This window comes from Pleurodeles waltl, chromosome 4_1 (genome assembly GCF_031143425.1).
Source record: "Pleurodeles waltl isolate 20211129_DDA chromosome 4_1, aPleWal1.hap1.20221129, whole genome shotgun sequence".
In the NCBI taxonomy this organism is placed as follows: Eukaryota; Metazoa; Chordata; class Amphibia; order Caudata; family Salamandridae; genus Pleurodeles; species Pleurodeles waltl.
In genome coordinates this window covers 673,808,874-673,831,462 of record NC_090442.1, presented here as the reverse complement: position 1 = coordinate 673,831,462, position 22,589 = coordinate 673,808,874, and the positions used below count along the sequence as shown (strand labels likewise).

Here is a 22,589-nt window from a genome sequence, read left to right as displayed (position 1 = left end):
CTCCTAACACAAAAAATTTGGCAGTGGGCGATTCACAACAACATTCGCCTAATAGCACAATTTATTCCAGGAATACAAAACCAACTAGCAGACAACCTTTCGCGAGACCACCAACAAGTCCACGAATGGGAAATTCACCCCCAAGTTCTGAACAAGTACTTTCAAATTTGGGGAACACCCCAGATAGATTTGTTCGCAACAAGAGAAAACTCAAAATGCCAAAACTTCGCATCCAGGTACCCACACCGCGAATCACAAGGCAATGCTCTATGGATGAATTGGTCAGGGATATTTGCGTACGCTTTTCCCCCTCTCCCTCTCCTTCCATATCTAGTAAACAAGTTAAGTCAAAACCAACTCAAACTCATACTGATAGCACCCACATGGGCAAGACAACCTTGGTATACAACTCTACTAGACCTTTCACTAGTACCGCATGTCAAACTACCCAACAGGCCAGATCTGTTAACACAACACAAACAACAGATCAGACATCCAAACCCAGCATCATTGAATCTGGCAATTTGGCTCCTGAAATCCTAGAATTCGGACACTTGGACCTCACACAAGAATGCATGGAGGTCATAAAACAAGCTAGAAAACCTTCCACTAGACACTGCTATGCATCTAAGAGGAAAAGATTTGTTTACTACTGCCATGCCAATCAAATACAACCAGTACATGCCTCTACTAAAGACATAGTAGGATACTTACTACATTTGCAAAAAGCAAATCTCGCTTTTTCATCTATAAAAATACACCTCGCAGCTATATCTGCTTACCTACAAACTACTCATTCATCGTCTCTATTTAGAATACCAGTTATTAAAGCATTCATGGAAGGGCTAAAAAGAATTATACCACCAAGAACACCACCAGTTCCTTCATGGAATCTTAACATCGTCTTAACAAGACTCATGGGTCCCCCTTTCGAACCCATGCATTCCTGTGAAATGCAATATCTAACCTGGAAGGTCGCATTTCTCATTGCAATCACATCCCTCAGAAGAGTAAGTGAAATACAGGCATTTACCATACAAGAACCATTTATTCAAATACACAACAATAAAATAGTTTTAAGAACAAATCCAAAATTTCTGCCAAAAGTAATCTCACCATTCCATTTAAATCAAACAGTAGAATTGCCAGTGTTCTTCCCACAACCAAATTCTGTGGCTGAAAGGGCACTACATACATTAGACATCAAAAGAGCACTAATGTATTACATTGACAGAACAAAGCTAATCAGGAAAACAAAACAACTGTTCATAGCTTTTCAAAAACCACACATAGGAAATCCAATCTCTAAACAAGGCATTGCTAGATGGATAGTCAGATGCATTCAAACATGCTATCTTAAAGCCAAAAGAGAATTGCCTATTACACCAAAGGCACACTCAACCAGAAAGAAAGGTGCTACAATGGCCTTTCTAGGAAACATTCCTATGAGCAAAATATGTAAGGCTGCAACCTGGTCTACGCCTCATACGTTTACTAAACACTACTGTGTAGACGTACTAAATACACAACAAGCTACAGTGGGCCAAGCTGTACTAAGAACATTATTCCAAACTACTTCAACTCCTACAGGCTAAACCACCGCTTTTAGGGGAGGTAACTGCTTTATAGTCTATGCCAAACATGTGTATCTGCAGCAACATATGCCATCGAACTGAAAATGTCACTTACCCAGTGTACATCTGTTCGTGGCATTAGTCGCTGCAGATTCACATGTACCCTCCCACCTCCCCGGGAAGCCTGTAGCCGTTTAGAAGTAGATCATAAACCTTAAACATCTGAACATTTGTAAATAATTATTAGAAACTCTTATCATACATACATATTCACTCCATTGCATGGGCACTATTTATACCAAACAACTCCATCCTCACCCTCTGCGGGGAAAACAATCTAAGATGGAGTCGACGCCCATGCGCAATGGAGCCAAAGAGGGAGGAGTCCTTCGGTCCCGTGACCAAAAAGACTTCTTCGAAGAAAAACAACTTGTAATACTCCGAGCCCAACACCAGGCAGCAGACTGTGCCAAACATGTGAATCTGCAGCGACTAATGCCACGAACAGATGTACACTGGGTAAGTGACATTTTCATTACCAATCTGATTGAGCAAGTAAAGAGGAAAAACAAAAGGCTAATGGTTTGGGAGTGAGGAAGGGTGAGTGGAGTCAGTGCTAAGTTTGTGATATAAAAGGGCACCCAGGTGTTTAAAGAAAATGGCCAGTTTAACATTTCTCGTTTTCTTATATTGCAAGGACACAGGGCGCATAGTGAACTTAAGCAAACACACGTGTATAGACGAGTAAGACACAAGTAGGCTATATATATATATATATATATCTTTTAAATATCGTTTACTTAGGAAATGTGTGCTTAACTAGTCCTGAAATCTATTTTAAAATTGTTTGGAATTATTTTTAAAAAGGAACTCGTTTTAAATAATTGAATTTTAAATCTTCTATTTTATTTGGGGGCATTTTAAAATTGAACTGTCACTCTCCATACTGTGTCTGAGCACCGGAGCCCGTGTTCAGTTGGCTACCGGATGCTCAGTAGTCCTTGTTTTTCTCCTCTTCCTGTTTGTGCCATTTTGCAACCGCCATTTTGTTTGGGTTAACGGTCTAGTTTATTTTTACCTTTCTCCTCGATGCCGGCTCAGGCTGCCTCTTGTCATTATTTAAGGACAGAGGGGCGCCGGCCGCGCAGCAGGTGCGCCGCTGGCGCGCCAAAGGCAAGCCCGTCTGCGCCCGTCCTGGAGCGTCCTGGGCCCGGAGATGCTGCCTTTCTCCCACCCCCTATGAGGTTAGTTTATTCCTCCTCAGAATTATTGGCATTCAGAAACAATGATCTCTGTGTTTCCCATCCTAATGAGTCACATCTCCCTCCCCGCCCCTCCTGCCCACGGTGTGGTTGGACCACTGTGCCCCTCACGTCCGCTAAAATTTCCTCCCCTTCGCTAGCCAGAATGATGCTACTCAATTGCCGGTCCCTTGCTGCTCATTCTATATATATCCACAATCTTCTTGAAGATCTCATACCGGACGTGCTGTTTCTTACCAAAACGTGGCTTGATGAGGACTCTGCCTCACTCATCTGCAGTTCCCTGCCCACCAGGTATGCTATGATCCATCTAGATAGACCCACGGCCAGAGGTGGTGGAATAGCTATTATTTTCAAAACCACTATTAAATGCACTACTCAACCCCTGGATATTCCTGATTGTGAGAGCTTATTGTTCTCATTATGTTTGTCCTCCACTTTCACCTTTTCAGGTATTTTGCTTTATCGCCCTCCGGGACCTGTGCTCGGTTTCCTAGATACTCTACCGGAGGTTGCAGCTAGCCTCATCTGCAACCGTTCCAATTTCACTATTTTAGGAGACTTCAATATTCATCTTGATAACTTGGAATGCCCTTCGGCTAAACTATTGACGTCCTCTTTTGCTGCTCTCCAATTAACTCAGTATGTATCTGGCCACACCCATCAGAAGGGTCATAAATTAGATCTCATATTCAGCAATATTACCAACCTGCTGAAGGCCTCTCCTTTGCCACTTCTTTGGACCGATCACTTCCTTCTCTCGTTCACTTTTCCGTATGATGCCACTCATGGCCTCCTCCCTAACACCACTTCTTCCGGTCGTACCTGGTCAAAACTTGATCCTGTAGAGTGGCGCAAAACTCTTCTAGCCTCGTATTTAATTTATCACCCCTCTACCTCAGGAACTGCAGACCCCTTTCATAAATGGATCTCATCCTCTCTGGATGCTGTGTTACCCATTAGAACCAGAGTATCCCTCTTAACTCATAAACCCAAACCCTGGTTTTCCCCCCACCTGCTTGAACTCAAAAAGGACTGTAAAAGACTTGAGAGACTGTGGCGTAAACGCTACACGCCCTCCAGCAGAGAGACATACAAGCAATCCGTTAGAACTTACCACCATAACATTAAAATGGCCCAGTCCACTTTTTATGGTGGAAAAATAGAACGCTCGTTGTGTCCCCAGAAAGAAATCTTTCAAATCTTTAAAGATCTCACTACCCCTTCTCGATCTACCCCGATGATGGAGGCCTCTGTGTGCTACAGTGATCGACTGGCATCCTTTTTTCAGGACAAAGTCATCAGCATTTACTTGGGTTTTCCTCCATATATGAATCACTCCCCCATTGATAATTCTACAAACTCCTTACCTATAGGAGCTTCCCTTATCTCCTTCCCTCCCCTCACTGAGGAGATGACCACCAATCTTTCGTCCAAAATTAAATCTGGCTCTCCCTTAGACAACGCTCCTCCCTCTGCTCTCGTGCACGTGCAGGTAGCAGATGTTATTGTCCCTCCTCTCACCAAAATTCTTAACAACTCACTTTCCTTGGGATCGGTTCCCCTGTCATTTAAACACGCTATTGTTAAACCCCTTTTGAAAAAACCCAAACTGGACCCTACTTTACTAGAAAACTTTAGACCTGTTGCTCTTCTTCCTATTTCCTCGAAAATCCTTGAGAAACATGTCAACACTGAACTCACCAGTTATCTTGAAAGCAATGAACTTCTTCATCCGATACAAATGGGATTTAGAACCTTGCACAGCACAGAGTCAGCTCTTCTTACAGTAACTGAGTCAGCCCGCCAGCTCTTAGACCGAGGGTCGCATGTAGGTATCATACTGCTTGATTTAAGCGCAGCATTCGATACTGTTGACCACGATCTCCTCGGTTCAAGATTATCAGATATAGGAGTAGAAGGCTCTGCGCTCTCCTGGCTCTCCTCCTTCCTCAAAGACAGATCATTTCAAGTTTTGGACCGTACTTGTTTTTCCGGTCTCTACCCGCTGGCATGCGGAGTTCCCCAGGGCTCATCTCTTAGCCCCACTCTTTTTAATGTCTATCTGTCACCTTTAGCGAGAGTAATTGCCCCTTACAATTTGACTCTGGTGACCTATGCAGATGACACCCAGCTAGTGGGGTCTCGTTCCAGTTCCGGGGACTCTCCAGTGACTAACTTCTCTTGCTGCATGAGTGATATTGCCAATTGGATGACCAAGTCCAAACTCAAGTTCAACGATGGGAAATCGGAAGTTCTGATCCTTGGTAACGGCCCCCTCGCTCTCCCTCTTCCATCTCTCTCAGATGCCTTTAAATCTCTTCCTCCTCCTAAACTCCAAGTTAAGACTTTAGGTGTGATACTTGATCCCCGGCTTACCATGGATTCTCAAGCCAGTAAAATCTCTTCTACCTGTTTTGGCCTCTTGCGGATGTTTAGAAAGATCCTTACCCTTCTTCCTCCCACAGCCAGAAGAATCCTTATTCAATCCCTAATTCTCTCTCGCTTGGACTACGGAAACTCTCTGTTCCTTAGTTCCCCTCTCTATGTTTTAAAGAAGCTGCAAAGAGTACAAAATGCAGCGGCCAGACTTCTTACCCACTCTTCAAAATTTGCCTCCGCTAAACTGGCTATCTCCACCATCCACTGGCTTCCTGTCAGAGAAAGGATCTAGTTCAAATCTCTCAGCATTGTTCATAGGGCCTTACAGGACAAAGGTCCCATCTCTCTGAGGAAACATTTTCCTGCACATCCCTTCCAGGAGCCTTCGCTCCTCTTCTCATAGGTATGCACATGTCTCTCGCTTCAAGAGAGCCTGGGGTAATAACTCCTTCTCTACTAGAGCCTCCCACCTTTGGAACACCCTTCCTACGGAGCTCTGTTTGGAACCTTCCGAGCGCCTCTTTAGGAAAAAGCTTAAAACCTTTTTATTCTGTAACTAATACCGGCTCTCTCTCCTTCTTGTGTTTCGTTACTTTTAGCGCTGGGATGCCTCCGGGCCGCCATGCGCTTTACAAATTCTGAAAAACTAAACTAGACATACAAATCATACAAGCACACAAGACACAGACAAGTAAGCACAAGTACATACAGAAACCCTGTAAGCATATAGGTGCCATAGGCAGAAGTACATACAGATAGGTATACAGGTACCACGGGAGCCATCAACAGGTACGTCCTTCATAGGTTTCATTTTCCAAGTATTAGTAAAGAACCTGAAAGCTAAAACAATTTGACTAATGGCTAGTTACACAAAACTATGAAGGCTTCTGAAACATCCTCTGTGAAAGGAGGACACTTCACAAATTATCCCGCAGTTGGAGAACATGATTAGGGCTAGCTAAAAGAGCAATGTCAAACAAACTGGTGGTTCTCCTGTAAGTCAACAGTCACCAGCCAACTGCTGATCTCTGAACCCTGGTGAGGTGATGAACACTGGGCACATTGTGTGACCCAAAAAAATTGAAACAAATGAACACCAACAAAAGAGCATGACAAATTGGATAAATGAAACAGCATCATTTTTTCAGGTCATTTAACAAATGTGATGTTCAGTTACATCTTTACAAATTTTGCTTGCACAAGAATGCATGCTGCACGATACATGCTCAGTTCTCACTGTTACCAGATGAACGCTGGAGCAACTTTCTAAATTCCAAGTAGTCATGGCATGGGAGCCGAGGAATATGATACATCAAAACCTGAAGATAACCACCAATTCCAGACTGATCTAATTCCATGAACAGAAAAGTCTGGAAATTGGGGCTGGATTTTCTTTTCGTCTTTTTTTTTTTTTTTAAATCACACATCATACTTTGTTTACATTCCGCCCCCATCCCATCAGCCTGATGGCTTCTGACCAACGTTTCATCTCCATCAATGGAAATATTTGCTCTATTGATATTCTACAATTCTAAGGTTCAACTAGGACACTCAAGCCACCATGTTAACATTATCTACTTCCCGTAATAAACTGTTATCAAGCAGGGCGTTTGTATGAGACCTTTTGGAAGGGCTCACTGTATGCACGTATCATATACATATGTAGAAGAGGACAATTATACCATGTATCCCACTCACAACTATTCTTTGTCAGGCATCTAACAGACATTCAAATAGTTTATTAAAGGTATTTTGTATCAGCTGAAATCAAAGGAATGTGTGTTTAGCAGACTCTGATGATAGTGTCAAAACTGCACATTCAAACATTTTAACTGTTCAAAGAAACGTACGACCGTTAGTGTTATAGTTCATGTTTAAGGGAGCAAATCTTTACTTCAGTCCATTAAATGTGATTAATGATTGGCACTAGAGAAAAAGATGATATTGCAGATAAATCCCATTCATTTCTTAAACCAAGGATGATATGAATTGACAAGCTTGACTCACCTGCTCAAAAGGGACACTTCTTGCTAAGAGCTTAATCAAATCTCTAGCCCGAATGATCACATATGGATCAAAAGTCTTCTTGGTAGTGCTGACTGTCATGCTGCCTTCGATCAGGTCTAGTGAAGCCTTTACATGCTAAAAAACAAAATGGTGAGAAGAAAAGACTGTATTAAAACAAAAACTGCAAAGTTCAAGTTTAACATTCACCATTTTCTATGCTACCAATACAAAATCTGCTCTGAACTCTTATTGCGATAACCCAGTTCCCATGAATAATGAAACACATTACTTTACAAAAGGCAAACTCGCACAGACAAACTGCACAGTAAAACAACATCAACTGCAATGTTCTGCATTCACCAGTATCACAATTTTTCAAATATCAATCCCTTTCAAACACCCAACTTGGAACAGAATGAATCCAAACAATCAACATTACTATCATGATCCAAATGTAGAATACATATGGTCGTTGCAGGCAAATGCCAGTCCACACAGTCTGCCAGCTGCCAGGCAATGTGATTGCTGTCAGTCCGGTTGGTGTATAAAAGTGATGGGCCTCAAAGGTGCGGATTGTTTACGTGAATATTGCAATGTGCTGGGCCCACAGCTGGCAGTGTGAATGGTTGTGTGTGTGTGTGTGTGTGTGTGATGCATGAATAGTGTGTGAACAGCTTGTAAAGCGATTGGTGACTTGTCACAAGCTTTGAGTCACTGGTTCAGTATTAAAGTATTATCTTATTAACAGTGATTTCCAAGTTTTGTCTTGAAATCTTTTGTTGATAAAATGTATATTTTGATCTTTTCACTCTCCCTCGTGCCAAATCAAACCAGTATGTGTGTGGACTTGAGTAGTAGATGGTGGTGCAGTGATATCTGCCTTTTCTGCCTTTCTCTGCCAGGGTGTACATTGTTTCTATGGAAAATCTACTAACCCTAGATATGTCAGTAAACGAGACCCCAGAGGGGCTCCAGAAGGGAGTCTTGCATGGATCCCACAAGGCTTTCTTATCCAGAAGCCCTTGCAATACTCAATCATAGGCTAAAAGCACACATTTTCTTCATATTTCTGTGACTCAAAGTACTAAATCTGAGAAGAGCTGGAAATGTCCTGCCACCAAGAGTTCACACACGCCTCCTGATAAAAATGGTACTTCACATGAGTGGGTAGGCCTAGCGCCCATTAAAGGGCAGAGTGCAAGATGCAATGTGGCAACATCAACAAAAGGGGCAGCTGCAGTTTTTGGGCTTGGGCTTGGCTGCAATTGTGGGAAACCTACAGCATTTCGGAAAACTAGACACACAGGGGACTAAGTGCGACTCTCATGGATTCCACAAAGGTTTCTCACCCACATTTCCCTGAAAAACTCAAACTCTGCCTAAAATCACTGCATTTGTTTTGTATTCTTCCAGAATCAGAAGGCATCCACAAAATTCCTATCTCCCAGCGTTCCCTCACTTGTCCTGATAAATATGATGCAACACTTGTGTGGCTGGGCCTGGTGTCCGTGACAAGAATGATCAAGCTAAAGTCAATTCCAGTTCTTGCAAACAGACACACATTGACCTGGTTTGATCTGTTTCTGTCACAGGCACTAGACACAAGTGAGGTACTATTTTAATCAGGAGACTTGGAGGAATGGTAGGAAATGTGTTACTCCCTGCAGATTCCAGACCTTTTCATCCCAAAAATGTGAGGAAAATGTGTCTTCTTAGTCAAAGTTTGAGAAGGTTTGCAAGGAATTCGGAGTTAAAAAAAAAACTAAAAAAAAAACCTGTGACAGCCACGCACATCACCCTGCCCTATGTTCCCCTAGGAGTCTAGTTTTGTAAAATGTACACCTTTTCTAGGGGTCTCTAAGTGGTGGCTAAGCTGGGTCCAAAATCTTCAGCTACCCACATTGAAAAGAGGGTAAGTTTTCAGTGGAAAAATGTGATGTATCTATTTTGTGTTTTTTGCCGTTTCCCGACCAGGAGTCTAGTTTTGAAAAATGTGCAGGTTAGCTAGACTTCCCTAGGAGCATGCTGAGCTAAGGCCCAAAATCCACAGCTAGCCACACTGCAAAAAAAAAAAAAAAAAAAAAAAAAATCAGTTTTCAGTGAAAAAAATGGGATGTGGCCATGCTGCATTTTGGGTACACTGTTACAAAAAAAAAAAAAAAACATTCCAAGGAAGTCTAGAATGGAATTACATCAGAAGCAAGGGAACTCTGGTATCATCTTCAGGCTTGCTCCACGCCAGACTGGCAGTGCAATGTCTGACGGGACCCTCAATGGGGTCACTAGGCCAAACTTCTGTGTAAAGTGAACTTGATGATACCTGAGGGCCCTTGCTTCTGATGTAATTCCATTCTACACTTCCTTGGACTCTTTTTATTTGTTTTTGGAACAGTGTACCTTTTTGATTATCATGTTATGAGTAGGGAGGACGTACACTGGACCAACCAACCTCCGTGTCCCCATTTTTTGTGAACTGCTTATCTTGTGCCCATTTCGGAAACAGATAGGGTTCCTGACATATTTTAACTCTCTATATTTTACCACATGAACTGGTCTATAACCCGGCACATGATGAAAAACCACTGCAAGGTGCAGCTCAGTTATTGGCTCTGGGTACCCTTAGTTCTTGGAAAATCCACAAACCCTATACATCACCGCAACAAAAAGGATCTATCAGATATATTGGCATACTGCTTTTGTAAACCGGCCATCATGGCATACTGCTTTTGTAAATCGGCCATCGTGATGAGATGTTACAAATGAAAAGGTTGTCACAAATGGACATTTTTTCCCTACTAATTTAAAAAAAAAAATTTTTATTTCAACAGATAGTTTGTTTGGGACAATCTAGAGGAATCTACACAAAAGTCCCCTTGCTGAATTCAAATTTCTGTTTATGTTTTAGAAATATATAGCTCTCCACTATCATCCAGAGGTTTCACAGTGGTTTCCACCACAAACCGGAAGTAGGTTGAAAGCACTGAAAGCACACAAATTGGGAAAAATGGGCTACCTCTTTGAAAAATGGAAAAACGGTAGTAAAAATAGTTTTTTTTTTTTTTTTTTTTTTTTTTTTTAACTCTGCTTTGCATGTTCCTGAACGCCAGGAAAATTGTGACTGTAGCACATCAAACCTTTTGCTGGTGCAGAGCACTTTTGTACTAATTTTCCCCAAAAACTCAAGATGTAGCTATATTTGCATATTTTCCTCAGGCCCTTCAGGGCAATCAACAAACCGTGGGTAGCTTTAGAATCCCCAGGGTGGTGAAAAAAATGTTATGGATGTTTAAGTGCAAGCTCCCCCAAATACCTCAAAAAGGGCATTCTACCAGAAAAAAGGCTTAGCAGCCAAGGTGTTAAAAAATGTGAGATTAAGAAAAACAAAATGTCCTGCCAGTCAATATAGATATAGGTGGTACAAGAGAGTATTCAAACCCCCCCCACTGTATTAGAAAATGCTCAAGTGGCATAGCGAACCCAGTAGACCTTGCACAGCTAAGCACATTATTCGAAGCATTGCTCAATCAACTATAAACACCCCTGACATGGCCACTCTAAATAGTTCAAGCTTCTGCAGGATGGAAACGTCACATTAGCATGGGGCGAGGAGAGCAACACCTCTTCGGGCATGATCATAGGAGGAAATAAACTCGGTTTCAATCAAGAAGCCTTGGATGGTTCAAAGGGCCAGCAACAAATAGGCTAGATGAAACAGATCCCTCTACAGGCAATGCTGTCTCATGGCAATAACTTGAAACTGATTGAAAAGGACAGAACTACAATGGATAGCAGCATTATAGTTTAAATTCTACCTGTGTTTTGAATACTTGGACAACAAGAATAATAAACTTAAATCAGGACATGCGTCTCAATTGTCTAAGAAAGGTTGAGTAGATAACTTAAAACAGACTGTAAGGAAATGCCTCCTTGGCATCGTTACCCCCTGACTTTTTGCCTTTGCTGATGCTATGTTTTGATTTGGAAGTGTGCTGAGGCCTGCTAACCAGGCCCCAGCACAAGTGTTTTTTCCCTAACCTGTACTTTTGTTTTCACAATTGGCACACCCTGGCATCCAGGTAAGTCCCTTGTAACTGGTACCCCTTGTACCAAGGGCCCTGATGCAAGGGAAGGTCTCTAAGGGCTGCAGCATCACAGACACACTGCTTGCCAGCTTGTGTGTGCAGGTGAGGACAAAACGAGTAAGTCGACATGGCACTCCCCTCTTAGACATTGTAAGTGCAGGGTAGCCATAAGAGTATATGGTCTGGGAGTCTGTCATACACGAACTCCACAGCACCATAATGGCTACACTGAAAACTGGGAAGTTTGGTATCAAACTTCTCAGCAAAATAAATGCACACTGATGCCAGTGTACATTTTATTGTGCCCCCTGAAACCTTAACCAACTACCCGTGTAGGCTGACTGGTTTTAGCAGCCTGTCACACTCGAGACATGTTGCTGGCCACATGGGGAGAGTGCCTTTGTCACTCTGTGGCTAGTAACAAAGCCTGTACTGGGTGGAGATGCTTATCACCTCCCCCTTGCAGGAAAGGCTCACCCCCTTTGTTACAGCTCCACAGGGCATTCCAGCTAGTGGAGTTGCCCGCCCCCTCCGGCCACAGCCCCACTTTTGGCAGCAAGGCTGGAGGAGATAATGAGAAAAACAAGGAGGAGTCACTGACCAGTCAGGACAGCCCCTAAGGCAACCTGAGCTGAAGTGACTCTGACTTTTAGGAATCCTCCATCTTGCAGATGGAGAATCCCCCCAATAGGGATAGGAATGTGCCTCATAAGGGAGTAGGATTCTCACCCTTTGAACTTCTGTTTGGCCACCCTGTAAGGGGACCACTAGCTCTTGTGAAAGAAGGCTGGGAGAGACCTCTTCATGAGCCTAAACAAGACATAGTGGACTATGTACTTGGCCTACGTTCAAGGATGGCAGAGTACATGGAAAAGGCAAGTAAAAACCTTGAGGCCAGTCAACAGCTCCAGAAGTTTTGGTATGACCAAAAGGCTGCAATGGTTGAATTTCAACCAGGGCAGAAAGTCTGGGTTTTGGAGCCTGTGGCTCCCAGGGCACTTCAGGACAAATGGAGTGGCCCTTACCCAGTGCTAGAGAAGAAGAGTCAGGTCACCTACCTGGTAGACCTAGGCACTAGCAGGAGCCCCAAGAGGGTGATCCATGTGAACCGCCTCAAGCTCTTCCATGATAGGGCTGATGTGAATCTGTTGATGGTAACAGATGGGGACCAGGAAGCTGAGAGTGAACCTCTCCCTGATCTCCTCTCATCAAACCCTAAAGATGGTTCAGTAGATGGAGAGATCTATTCAGACACCCTCTCTAACCAACAGCAATCTGATTGTAGGAAGGTCCTGCAACAGTTTTCTGAGCTCTTTTCCCTAACCCCTGGTCAGACACACCTGTGTACCCATGATGTGGACACAGGAGACAGCATGCCTGTCAAAAACAAAATTTTCCAGACAGTCTGACCAAGTTAAGGAAAGCATCAAGGTGGAAGTCCACAAGATGCTGGAATTGGGAGTAATTGAGCACTCTGACAGCCCCTGGGCTAGCCCAGTGGTCTTAGTCCCCAAACCTCACACCAAAGATGGAAAGAGAGAGATGAGGTTTTGTGTGGACTACAGAGGACTTAATTCTGTCACCAAGACAGATGCCGATCCCATTCCTAGGGCTGATGAACTGATTGACAAATTAGGTGCTGCCAAATTCTTAAGTACCTTTGACTTAACAGCAGGGTACTGGCAAATCAAAATGGCGCCTGGAGCAAAAGAAAAGACAGCATTCTCCACACCTGATGGGCATTATCAGTTTACTGTTATGCCCTTTGGTTTAAAGAATGCCCCTGCCACCTTCCAAAGGTTGGTGAATCAAGTCCTTGCTGGCTTGGAGTCCTTTAGTGCAGCTTATCTTGATGATATTGCTGTCTTTAGCGCCAGCTGGCAGGATCACCTGGTCCACCTGAAGAAGGTTTTGAAGGCTCTGCAATAAGCAGGCCTCTCTATCAAGGCATCCAAATGCCGTATAGGGCAGGGAACTGTGGTTTACTTGGGACACCTTGTAGGTGGAGGCCAAGTTCAGCCACTCCAGCCTAAGATCCAGACTATTCTGGACTGGGCAGCTCCAAAAACCCAGACTCAAGTCAGGGCATTCCTTGGCTTGACTGGGTATTACAGGAGGTTTGTGAAGGGATATGGATCCATAGTGACAGCCCTCACAGAACTTACCTCCTAGAAAATGCCCAAGAAGGTAAACTGGACTGTAGAATGCCAACAGGCCTTTGACACCCTGAAACAAGCAATGTGCACAGCAACAGTTCTAAAAGCTCCAGATTACTCCAAGCAGTTCATTGTGCAGACAGATGCCTCTGAACATGGGATAGGGGCAGTTTTGTCCCAAACAAATGATGATGGCCTTGACCAGCCTGTTGCTTTCATTAGCAGGAGGTTACTCCCCAGGGAGCAGTGTTGGAGTGCCATTGAGAGGGAGGCCTTTGCTGTGGTTTGGTCCCTGAAGAAGCTGAGACCATACCTCTTTGGTACTCACTTTGTAGTTCAAACTGACCACAGACCTCTCAGACGGCTGATGCAAATGAAAGGTGAAAATCCAAAACTGTTGAGGTGGTCCATCTCCCTACAGGGAATGGACTTTATAGTGGAACACAGACCTGGGACTGCCCATGCCAATGCAGATGGCCTTTCCAGGTTCTTCCACTTAGAAAATGAAGACTCTCTTGGGAAAGGTTAGTCTCATCCTCTTTTGTTTGCGGGGGGGGGGGGGTTGTGTAAGGAAATGCCTCCTTGGCATCGTTACCCCCTGACTTTTTGCCTTTGCTGATGCTATGTTTTGATTTGGAAGTGTGCAGAGGCCTGCTAACCAAGGGCCCTGATGCCAGGGAAGGTCTCTAAGGGCTGCAGCATATCTTATGCCACCCTGGGGACCCCTCACTCAGCACAGACACCCTGCTTGCCAGCTTGTGTGTGCTGGTGATGACAAAACGAGTAAGTCGACATGGCACTCCCCTCAGGGTGCCATGCCAACCTCACACTGCCTATGCAGTATAGATAAGTCACCCCTCTAGCAGGCCTTACAGCCCTAAGGCAGGGTACATTATACCATAGGTGAGGGCACCAGTGCATGAGCACTGTGCCCCTACAGTGTCTAAGCAAAACCTTAGACATTGTAAGTGCAGGGTAGCCATAAGAGTATATGGTCTGGGAGTCTGTCAAGCACGAACTCCACAGCACCATAATGGCTACACTGAAAACTGGGAAGTTTGGTATCAAACTTCTCAGCACAATAAATGCACACTGATGCCAGTGTACATTTTATTGTGAAATACACCCCAGAGGGCACCTTAGAGGTGCCCCCTGAAACCATAACCAACTACCCGTGTAGGCTGACTGGTTTTAGCAGCCTGCCACACTCGAGACATGTTGCTGGCCACATGGGGAGAGTGCCTTTGTCACTCTGTGGCTAGTAACAAAGCCTGCACTGGGTGGAGATGCTATCACCTCCCCCTTGCAGGAGCTGTAACACCTGGCGGTGAGCCTCAAAGGCTCACCCCCTTTGTTCCAGCGCCACAGGGCCTTCCAGCTAGTGGAGTTGCCCGCCCCCTCCGGCCACAGCCCCACTTTTGGCGGCAAGGCCGGAGGAGATAATGAGAAAAACAAGGAGGAGTCACTGGCCAGTCAGAACAGCCCCTAAGGCAACCTGAGCTGAAGTGACTCTGACTTTTAGGAATCCTCCATCTTGCAGATGGAGGATCCCCCCAATAGGGATAGGAATGTGGCCCCCTCCCCTTGGGAGGAGGCACAAAGAGGGTGTATCCACCCTCAGGGCTAGTAGCCATTGGCTACTAACCCCCCAGACCTAAACACGCCCTTAAATTTAGTATTTAAGGGCTCCCCTGAACCTAAGAATTTAGATTCCTGAAACTTACCGAAGAAGAGGACTGCTGAGCTGAAAAACCCCTGCAGAAGAAGAAAGAAGACACCAACTGCTTTGGCCCCAGTCCTACGGGCTTGTCTCCTGCCTTCAGAAGAAAACTGCTCCAGCGATGCTTTCCCGGGGACCAGCGACCTCTGAATCCTCAGAGGACTGCCCTGCTTCCAAGAGTCCAAGAAACTCCTGAGAACAGCGGCCCTGTTCAACAAAGACTGCAACTTTGTATCCAGAGGAGCAGCTTTAAAGACCCCTGCAATCCCCGCAAGCAGCGTGAGACTTGCAACACTGCACCCGGCGACCCAGACTCGACTGGTGGAGAACCAACACCTCAGGGAGGACCCTCCGGCGACTCCGAGACTGTGAGTAACCAAAGTTGTCCCCCCTGAGCCCCCACAGCGACACCTGCAGAGGGAATCCCCAGGCTCCCCCTGACCGCGACTGCCGGACTCTAAAATCCCGAAGGCTGGAAAAGACCCTGCACCCGCAGCCCCCAGCACCTGAAGGATCGGAACTCCAGTGCAGGAGTGACCCCCAGGAGGCCCTCTCCCTTGCCCAGGTGGTGGCTACCCCGAGGAGCCCCCCCCTTGCCTGCCTGCATCGCTGAAGAGACCCGTTGGTCTCCCATTGAAACCTATTGAAAACCCGACGCGTGTTTGCACACTGCACCCGGCCGCCCCAGTGCCGCTGAGGGTGTACTTTTTGTGTGAGCTTGTGTCCCCCCCGGTGCCCTACAAAACCCCCCTGGTCTGCCCTCCGAAGACACGGGTAATTACCTGCTGGCAGACTGGAACCGGGGCACCCCCTTCTCTCCATTGAAGCCTATGCGTTTTGGGCACCACTTTGAACTCTGCACCTGACCGGCCCTGAGCTGCTGGTGTGGTAACTTTGGGGTTGCTCTGAACCCCCAACGGTGGGCTACCTTGGACCCCAATTTGAACCCCGTAGGTGGTTTACTTACCTGCAAGAACTAACATTACTTTACCTCCCCCAGGAACTGTGAAAATTGCACTGTGTCCACTTTTAAAACAGCTAAATTTGTTTTATGTAAAAAGTATATATGCTATTGTGATTATTCAGAGTTCCTAAAGTACTTACCTGCAATACCTTTCAAATGAGATATTACATGTAGAATTTGAACCTGTGGTTCCTAAAATAAACTAAGAAAAGATATTTTTCTATAACAAAAACCTATTGGCCTGGATTTGTCTCTGAGTGTGTGTTCCTCATTTATTGCCTGTGTGTATGTACAACAAATGCTTAACACTACTTGTAGGAAGTTGGCTCTGTATGTGCTATTTCAAAGTAAGGAATAGCATGCACAGAGTCCAAGGGTTCCCCTTAGAGGTAAGATAGTGGCAAAAAGAGATAATACTAATGCTCTATTTTGTGGTAGTGTGGTCGAGCAGTAGGCTTATCCAAGGAGTAGTGTTAAGCATTTGTTGTACATACACATAGACAATAAATGAGGTACACACACTCAGAGACAAATCCAGCCAATAGGTTTTTGTATAGAAAAATATCTTTTCTTAGTTTATTTTAAGAACCACAGGTTCAAATTTAACATGTAATATCTTGTTCGAAAGGTATTGCAGGTAAGTACTTTAGGAACTTCAAATCATAAAAATTGCATGTATACTTTTCAAGTTATTGACAAATAGCTGTTTTAAAAGTGGACACTTAGTGCAATTTTCACAGTTCCTGGGGGAGGTAAGTTTTTGTTAGTTTTACCAGGTAAGTAGGACACTTACAGGGTTCAGTTCTTGGTCCAAGGTAGCCCACCGTTGGGGGTTCAGAGCAACCCCAAAGTCACCACACCAGCAGCTCAGGGCCGGTCAGGTGCAGAGTTCAAAGTGGTGCCCAAAACACATAGGCTAGAATGGAGAGAAGGGGGTGCCCCGGTTCCGGTCTGCTTGCAGGTAAGTACCCGCGTCTTCGGAGGGCAGACCAGGGGGGTTTTGTAGGGCACCGGGGGGGACACAAGTCCATACAGAAATTTCACCCTCAGCAGCGCGGGGGCGGCCGGGTGCAGTGTAGGAACAGGCGTCGGGTTCGCAATGTTAGTCTATGAGAGATCTCGGGATCTCTTCAGCGCTGCAGGCAGGCAAGGGGGGGATTCCTCGGGGAAACCTCCACTTGGGCAAGGGAGAGGGACTCCTGGGGGTCACTTCTCCAGTGAAAGTCCGGTCCTTCAGGTCCTGGGGGCTGCGGGTGCAGGGTCTCTCCCAGGCGTCGGGACTTTAGGTTCAAAGAGTCGCGGTCAGGGGAAGCCTCGGGATTCCCTCTGCAGGCGGCGCTGTGGGGGCTCAGGGGGGACAGGTTTTGGTACTCACAGTATCAGAGTAGTCCTGGGGTCCCTCCTGAGGTGTTGGATCGCCACCAGCCGAGTCGGGGTCGCCGGGTGCAGTGTTGCAAGTCTCACGCTTCTTGCGGGGAGCTTGCAGGGTTCTTTAAAGTTGCTGGAAACAAAGTTGCAGCTTTTCTTGGAGCAGGTCCGCTGTCCTCGGGAGTTTGTCTTTTCGAAGCAGGGGCAGTCCTCAGAGGATGTCGAGGTCGCTGGTCCCTTTGGAAGGCGTCGCTGGAGCAGGATCTTTGGAAGGCAGGAGACAGGCCGGTGAGTTTCTGGAGCCAAGGCAGTTGTCGTCTTCGGGTCTTCCGCTGCAGGGGTTTTCAGCTGGGCAGTCCTTCTTCTTGTAGTTGCAGGAATCTAATTTTCTAGGGTTCAGGGTAGCCCTTAAATACTAAATTTAAGGGCGTGTTTAGGTCTGGGGGGTTAGTAGCCAATGGCTACTAGCCCTGAGGGTGGGTACACCCTCTTTGTGCCTCCTCCCAAGGGGAGGGGGTCACAATCCTAACCCTATTGGGGGAATCCTCCATCTGCAAGATGGAGGATGTCTAAAAGTCAGAGTCACCTCAGCTCAGGACACCTTAGGGGCTGTCCTGACTGGCCAGTGACTCCTCCTTGTTTTTCTCATTATTTTCTCCGGCCTTGCCGCCAAAAGTGGGGCCTGGCCGGAGGGGGCGGGCAACTCCACTAGCTGGAGTGTCCTGCTGGGTTGGCACAAAGGAGGTGAGCCTTTGAGGCTCACCGCCAGGTGTGACAATTCCTGCCTGGGGGAGGTGTTAGCATCTCCACCCAGTGCAGGCTTTGTTACTGGCCTCAGAGTGACAAAGGCACTCTCCCCATGGGGCCAGCAACATGTCTCGGTTTGTGGCAGGCTGCTAAAACTAGTCAGCCTACACAGATAGTCGGTTAAGTTTCAGGGGGCACCTCTAAGGTGCCCTCTGGGGTGTATTTTACAATAAAATGTACACTGGCATCAGTGTGCATTTATTGTGCTGAGAAGTTTGATACCAAACTTCCCAGTTTTCAGTGTAGCCATTATGGTGCTGTGGAGTTCGTGTTTGACAGACTCCCAGACCATATACTCTTATGGCTACCCTGCACTTACAATGTCTAAGGTTTTGTTTAGACACTGTAGGGGTACCATGCTCATGCACTGGTACCCTCACCTATGGTATAGTGCACCCTGCCTTAGGGCTGTAAGGCCTGCTAGAGGGGTGTCTTACCTATACTGCCTAGGCAGTGAGAGGCTGGCATGGCACCCTGAGGGGAGTGCCATGTCGACTTACTCGTTTTGTCCTCACTAGCACACACAAGCTGGCAAGCAGTGAGTCTGTGCTGAGTGAGAGGTCTCCAGGGTGGCATAAGACATGCTGCAGCCCTTAGAGACCTTCCTTGGCATCAGGGCCCTTGGTACTAGAAGTACCAGTTACAAGGGACTTATCTGGATGCCAGGGTCTGCCAATTGTGGATACAAAAGTACAGGTTAGGGAAAGAACACTGGTGCTGGGGCCTGGTTAGCAGGCCTCAGCACACTTTCAATTGTAAACATAGCATCAGCAAAGGCAAAAAGTCAGGGGGCAACCATGCCAAGGAGGCATTTCCTTACACTACTCCTTTGATAAGCCTACTGCTCGACCACACTACCACAAAATAGAGCATTAGTATTATCTCTTTTTGCCACTATCTTACCTCTAAGGGGAACCCTTGGACTCTGTGCATACTATTCCTTACTTTGAAATAGTGCATACAGAGCCAACTTCCTACTTTGGTGGATCAACGGTGGGGTACAAGACTTTGCATTTGCTGGACTACTCAGCCAATACCTGATCACACGACAAATTCTAAAAATTGTCATTAGAAATTGATTTTTGCAATTTGAGCTATATTTCTAAATTCTTAAAAGTCCTGCTAGGGCCTTGTGTTAGTCCCTGTTTAGCATTTCCTTTTAGAGTTTAAAAGTTTTGTGAAAGTTTGAATTAGAACCTAGAACTAGTTTTAGATTCTTAAAAAGTATTCCAACTTTTAGAAGCATAATGTCTAGTACAGAGATGAATGTGGTGGAACTCGACACCACCCCTTACCTCCATCTTAAGATGAGGGAGCTAAGGTCACTCTGTAAAATAAAGAAAATAACAATGGGCCCCAGACCTTCCAAACTAAAGCTCCAGGAGCTTTTGGCAGAGTTTGAAAAGGCCAACCCCTCTGAGGATGGCAACACAGAGGATGAAGATAGTGACTTGGAGGGAAATTCCCCCCTACCAGTCCTAACTAGGGAGAACAGGGCCTCTCAAGCCCTGTCTCCAAATATAGTAGTCAGAGATGCTGCTTCCCTCACAGGAGGGACCAACATCTCTGAAATCACTGAGGATAACTCCAGTGAAGAGGACATCCAGCTAGCCAGGATGGCCAAAAGATTGGCTTTGGAAAGACAGATCCTAGCCATAGAAAGGGAAAGACAAGAGATGGGCCTAGGTCCCATCAATGGTGGCAGCAACATAAATAGGGTCAGAGATTCTCCTGACATGTTGAAAATCCCTAAAGGGATTGTAACTAAATATGAAGATGGTGATGACATCACCAAATGGTTCACAGCTTTTGAGAGGGCTTGTGTAACCAGAAAAGTAAGCAGATCTCACTGGGGTGCTCTCCTTTGGGAAATGTTCACTGGAAAGTGTAGGGATAGACTGCTCACACTCTCTGGAAAAGATGCAGAATCTTATGACCTCATGAAGGGAACCCTGATTGAGGGCTTTGGATTCTCCACTGAGGAGTATAGGATTAGATTCAGGGGGGCTCAAAAAACCTCGAGCCAGACTTGGGTTGATTTTGTGGACTACTCAGTGAAAACACTGGATGGTTGCATTCAAGGCAGTGGTGTTAATGATTACGATGGGCTGTATAATTTATTTGTGAAAGAACACCTATTAAGTAATTGTTCCAATGATAAACTGCATCAGCATCTGGTAGACCTAGGACCAATTTCTCCCCAAGAATTGGGAAAGAAGGCGGACCATTGGGTCAAGACTAGGGTGACCAAGACTTCCACAGGGGGTGACCAAAAGAAAGGGGTCACAAAGCCTCCCCAGGGGAAGAGTGTTGAGACATCCAAAAACAAAAATAGTAAAGAGTCTACTTCAGGCCCCCAAAAACCTGCACAGGAGGGTGGGCCCAGAGCCTCTTCACAAAACAATTTTGGGTACAAGGGTAAAAACTTTGATCCCAAAAAGGCCTGGTGTCGTAGCTGTAATCAGCCTGGACACCAAACTGGAGACAAGGCCAGTCCCAAGAAAAATACCACTTCCAACTCCACTCCAGCTAACACTGGAATGGCTAGATCAACAGTGTGCCCAGAGCAAATCAGGTGTCACACTGAAGCTACATTAGTCTCTGAGGGTGGGGTGGATTTAGCCACACTGGCTGCCTGGCCTCCTAATATGCAAAAATACAGGCAGCAGCTCTTAATTAATGGGACAAGTGTAGAAGGCCTGAGGGATACAGGTGACAGAGAAACTGGTTTCCCCTGGTCAATACCTATCTGGACAAACTTATCCAGTCACCAATGTTGACAATCAAACTAAAGTACATCCCATGGCTATGGTAACTTTAGAGTGGGGAGGGGTCAATGGCCTGAAACAGGTGGTGGTCTCCTCAAATATCCCAGTAGACTGTTTGCTTGGAAATGACCTGGAGTCCTCAGCATGGGCTGAGGTAGAACTGAAACCCCATGCTGGGTATCCCTGAACAAGGGCACAGTGCAAGGCTCAGGGTGATAAAGTAGAGCTGGAGTCTGAAAAAAGGGCCCATCCTACAAAGAGAAAAGGAAAGACAACTGGGAGACCAGCTGCAACACAACAACAAAAAGAGAACCTCTCTTCTCAGGAAGAAGTTCTGCCCTCTGAGGAAACTGAGCCTATGGAGTTAGAACCTTATCAGGTTGAGCTCTTAGGCCCAGGGGGACCCTCAAGGGAGCAGTTGTGTAAGGGGCAAGAAACCTGTCCCTCTCTTGAAGGCCTTAGGCAGCAAGCTGCTGAAGAGTCCAATGGCAAGAAAACTGGAACACATAGGGTCTATTGGGAAGATGGACTCCTGTATACGGAGGCAAGAGATCCCAAACCTGGTGCCACTAGGAGAGTGGTAGTGCCTCAGGAGTTCAGAGAGTTCATACTGACCTTAGCCCATGATATTCCTCTTGCTGGGCATTTGGGACAAACCAAGACGTGGGAGGGACTAGTCAACCACTTCTACTGGCCCAACATGTCCCAGAAAGTCAAGGAGTTTTGTGTCTCCTGTACCACCTGTCAAGCCAGTGGTAAGACAGGTGGACATCCAAAGGCCCCCCTCATTCCACTTCCAGTGGTGGGGGTCCCCTTTGAAAGAGTGGGTGTGGACATAGTGGGTCCACTTGAACCTCCCACAGCCTCAGGGAATATGTACATACTAGTAGTAGTGGATCATGCTACTAGATACCCTGAAGCTATTCCCCTTAGGTCAACTACTGCCCCTGCAGTAGCCAAGGCCCTCATTGGTATTTTTACCAGAGTGGGCTTCCCTAAGGAGGTGGTGTCTGACAGAGGTACCAACTTCATGCCAGCATACCTGAAACACATGTGGAATGAGTGTGGAGTGACTTATAAGTTCACTACACCCTATCATCCACAAACTAATGGCCTTGTTGAGAGATTCAACAAGACCTTAAAAGGCATGATCCTGGGGCTTCCTGAAAAACTCAAAAGGAGATGGGATGTCCTCTTGCCATGTCTGCTTTTCGCTTACAGAGAGGTGCCTCAGAAGGGAGTAGGATTCTCACCCTTTGAACTTCTGTTTGGCCACCCTGTAAGGGGACCACTAGCTCTTGTGAAAGAAGGCTGGGAGAGACCTCTTCATGAGCCTAAACAAGACATAGTGGACTATGTACTTGGCCTACGTTCAAGGATGGCAGAGTACATGGAAAAGGCAAGTAAAAACCTTGAGGCCAGTCAACAGCTCCAGAAGTTTTGGTATGACCAAAAGGCTGCAATGGTTGAATTTCAACCAGGGCAGAAAGTCTGGGTTT

General features: G+C 45.9%; 1 protein-coding gene across 1 annotated transcript in view; it reads right to left on the bottom strand.

Moving 5' to 3' along the window:
* KRR1 (KRR1 small subunit processome component homolog) overlaps positions 1–22,589 on the bottom strand; it is a 147,463-nt gene that overhangs the window by 66,238 nt on the left and 58,636 nt on the right. Inside the window, exon 3 of the mRNA XM_069229193.1 lies at positions 7,226–7,360. Within this exon, the coding sequence (XP_069085294.1) occupies positions 7,226–7,360 (135 nt within the window). The remainder of the gene's footprint in view (positions 1–7,225; positions 7,361–22,589) is intronic.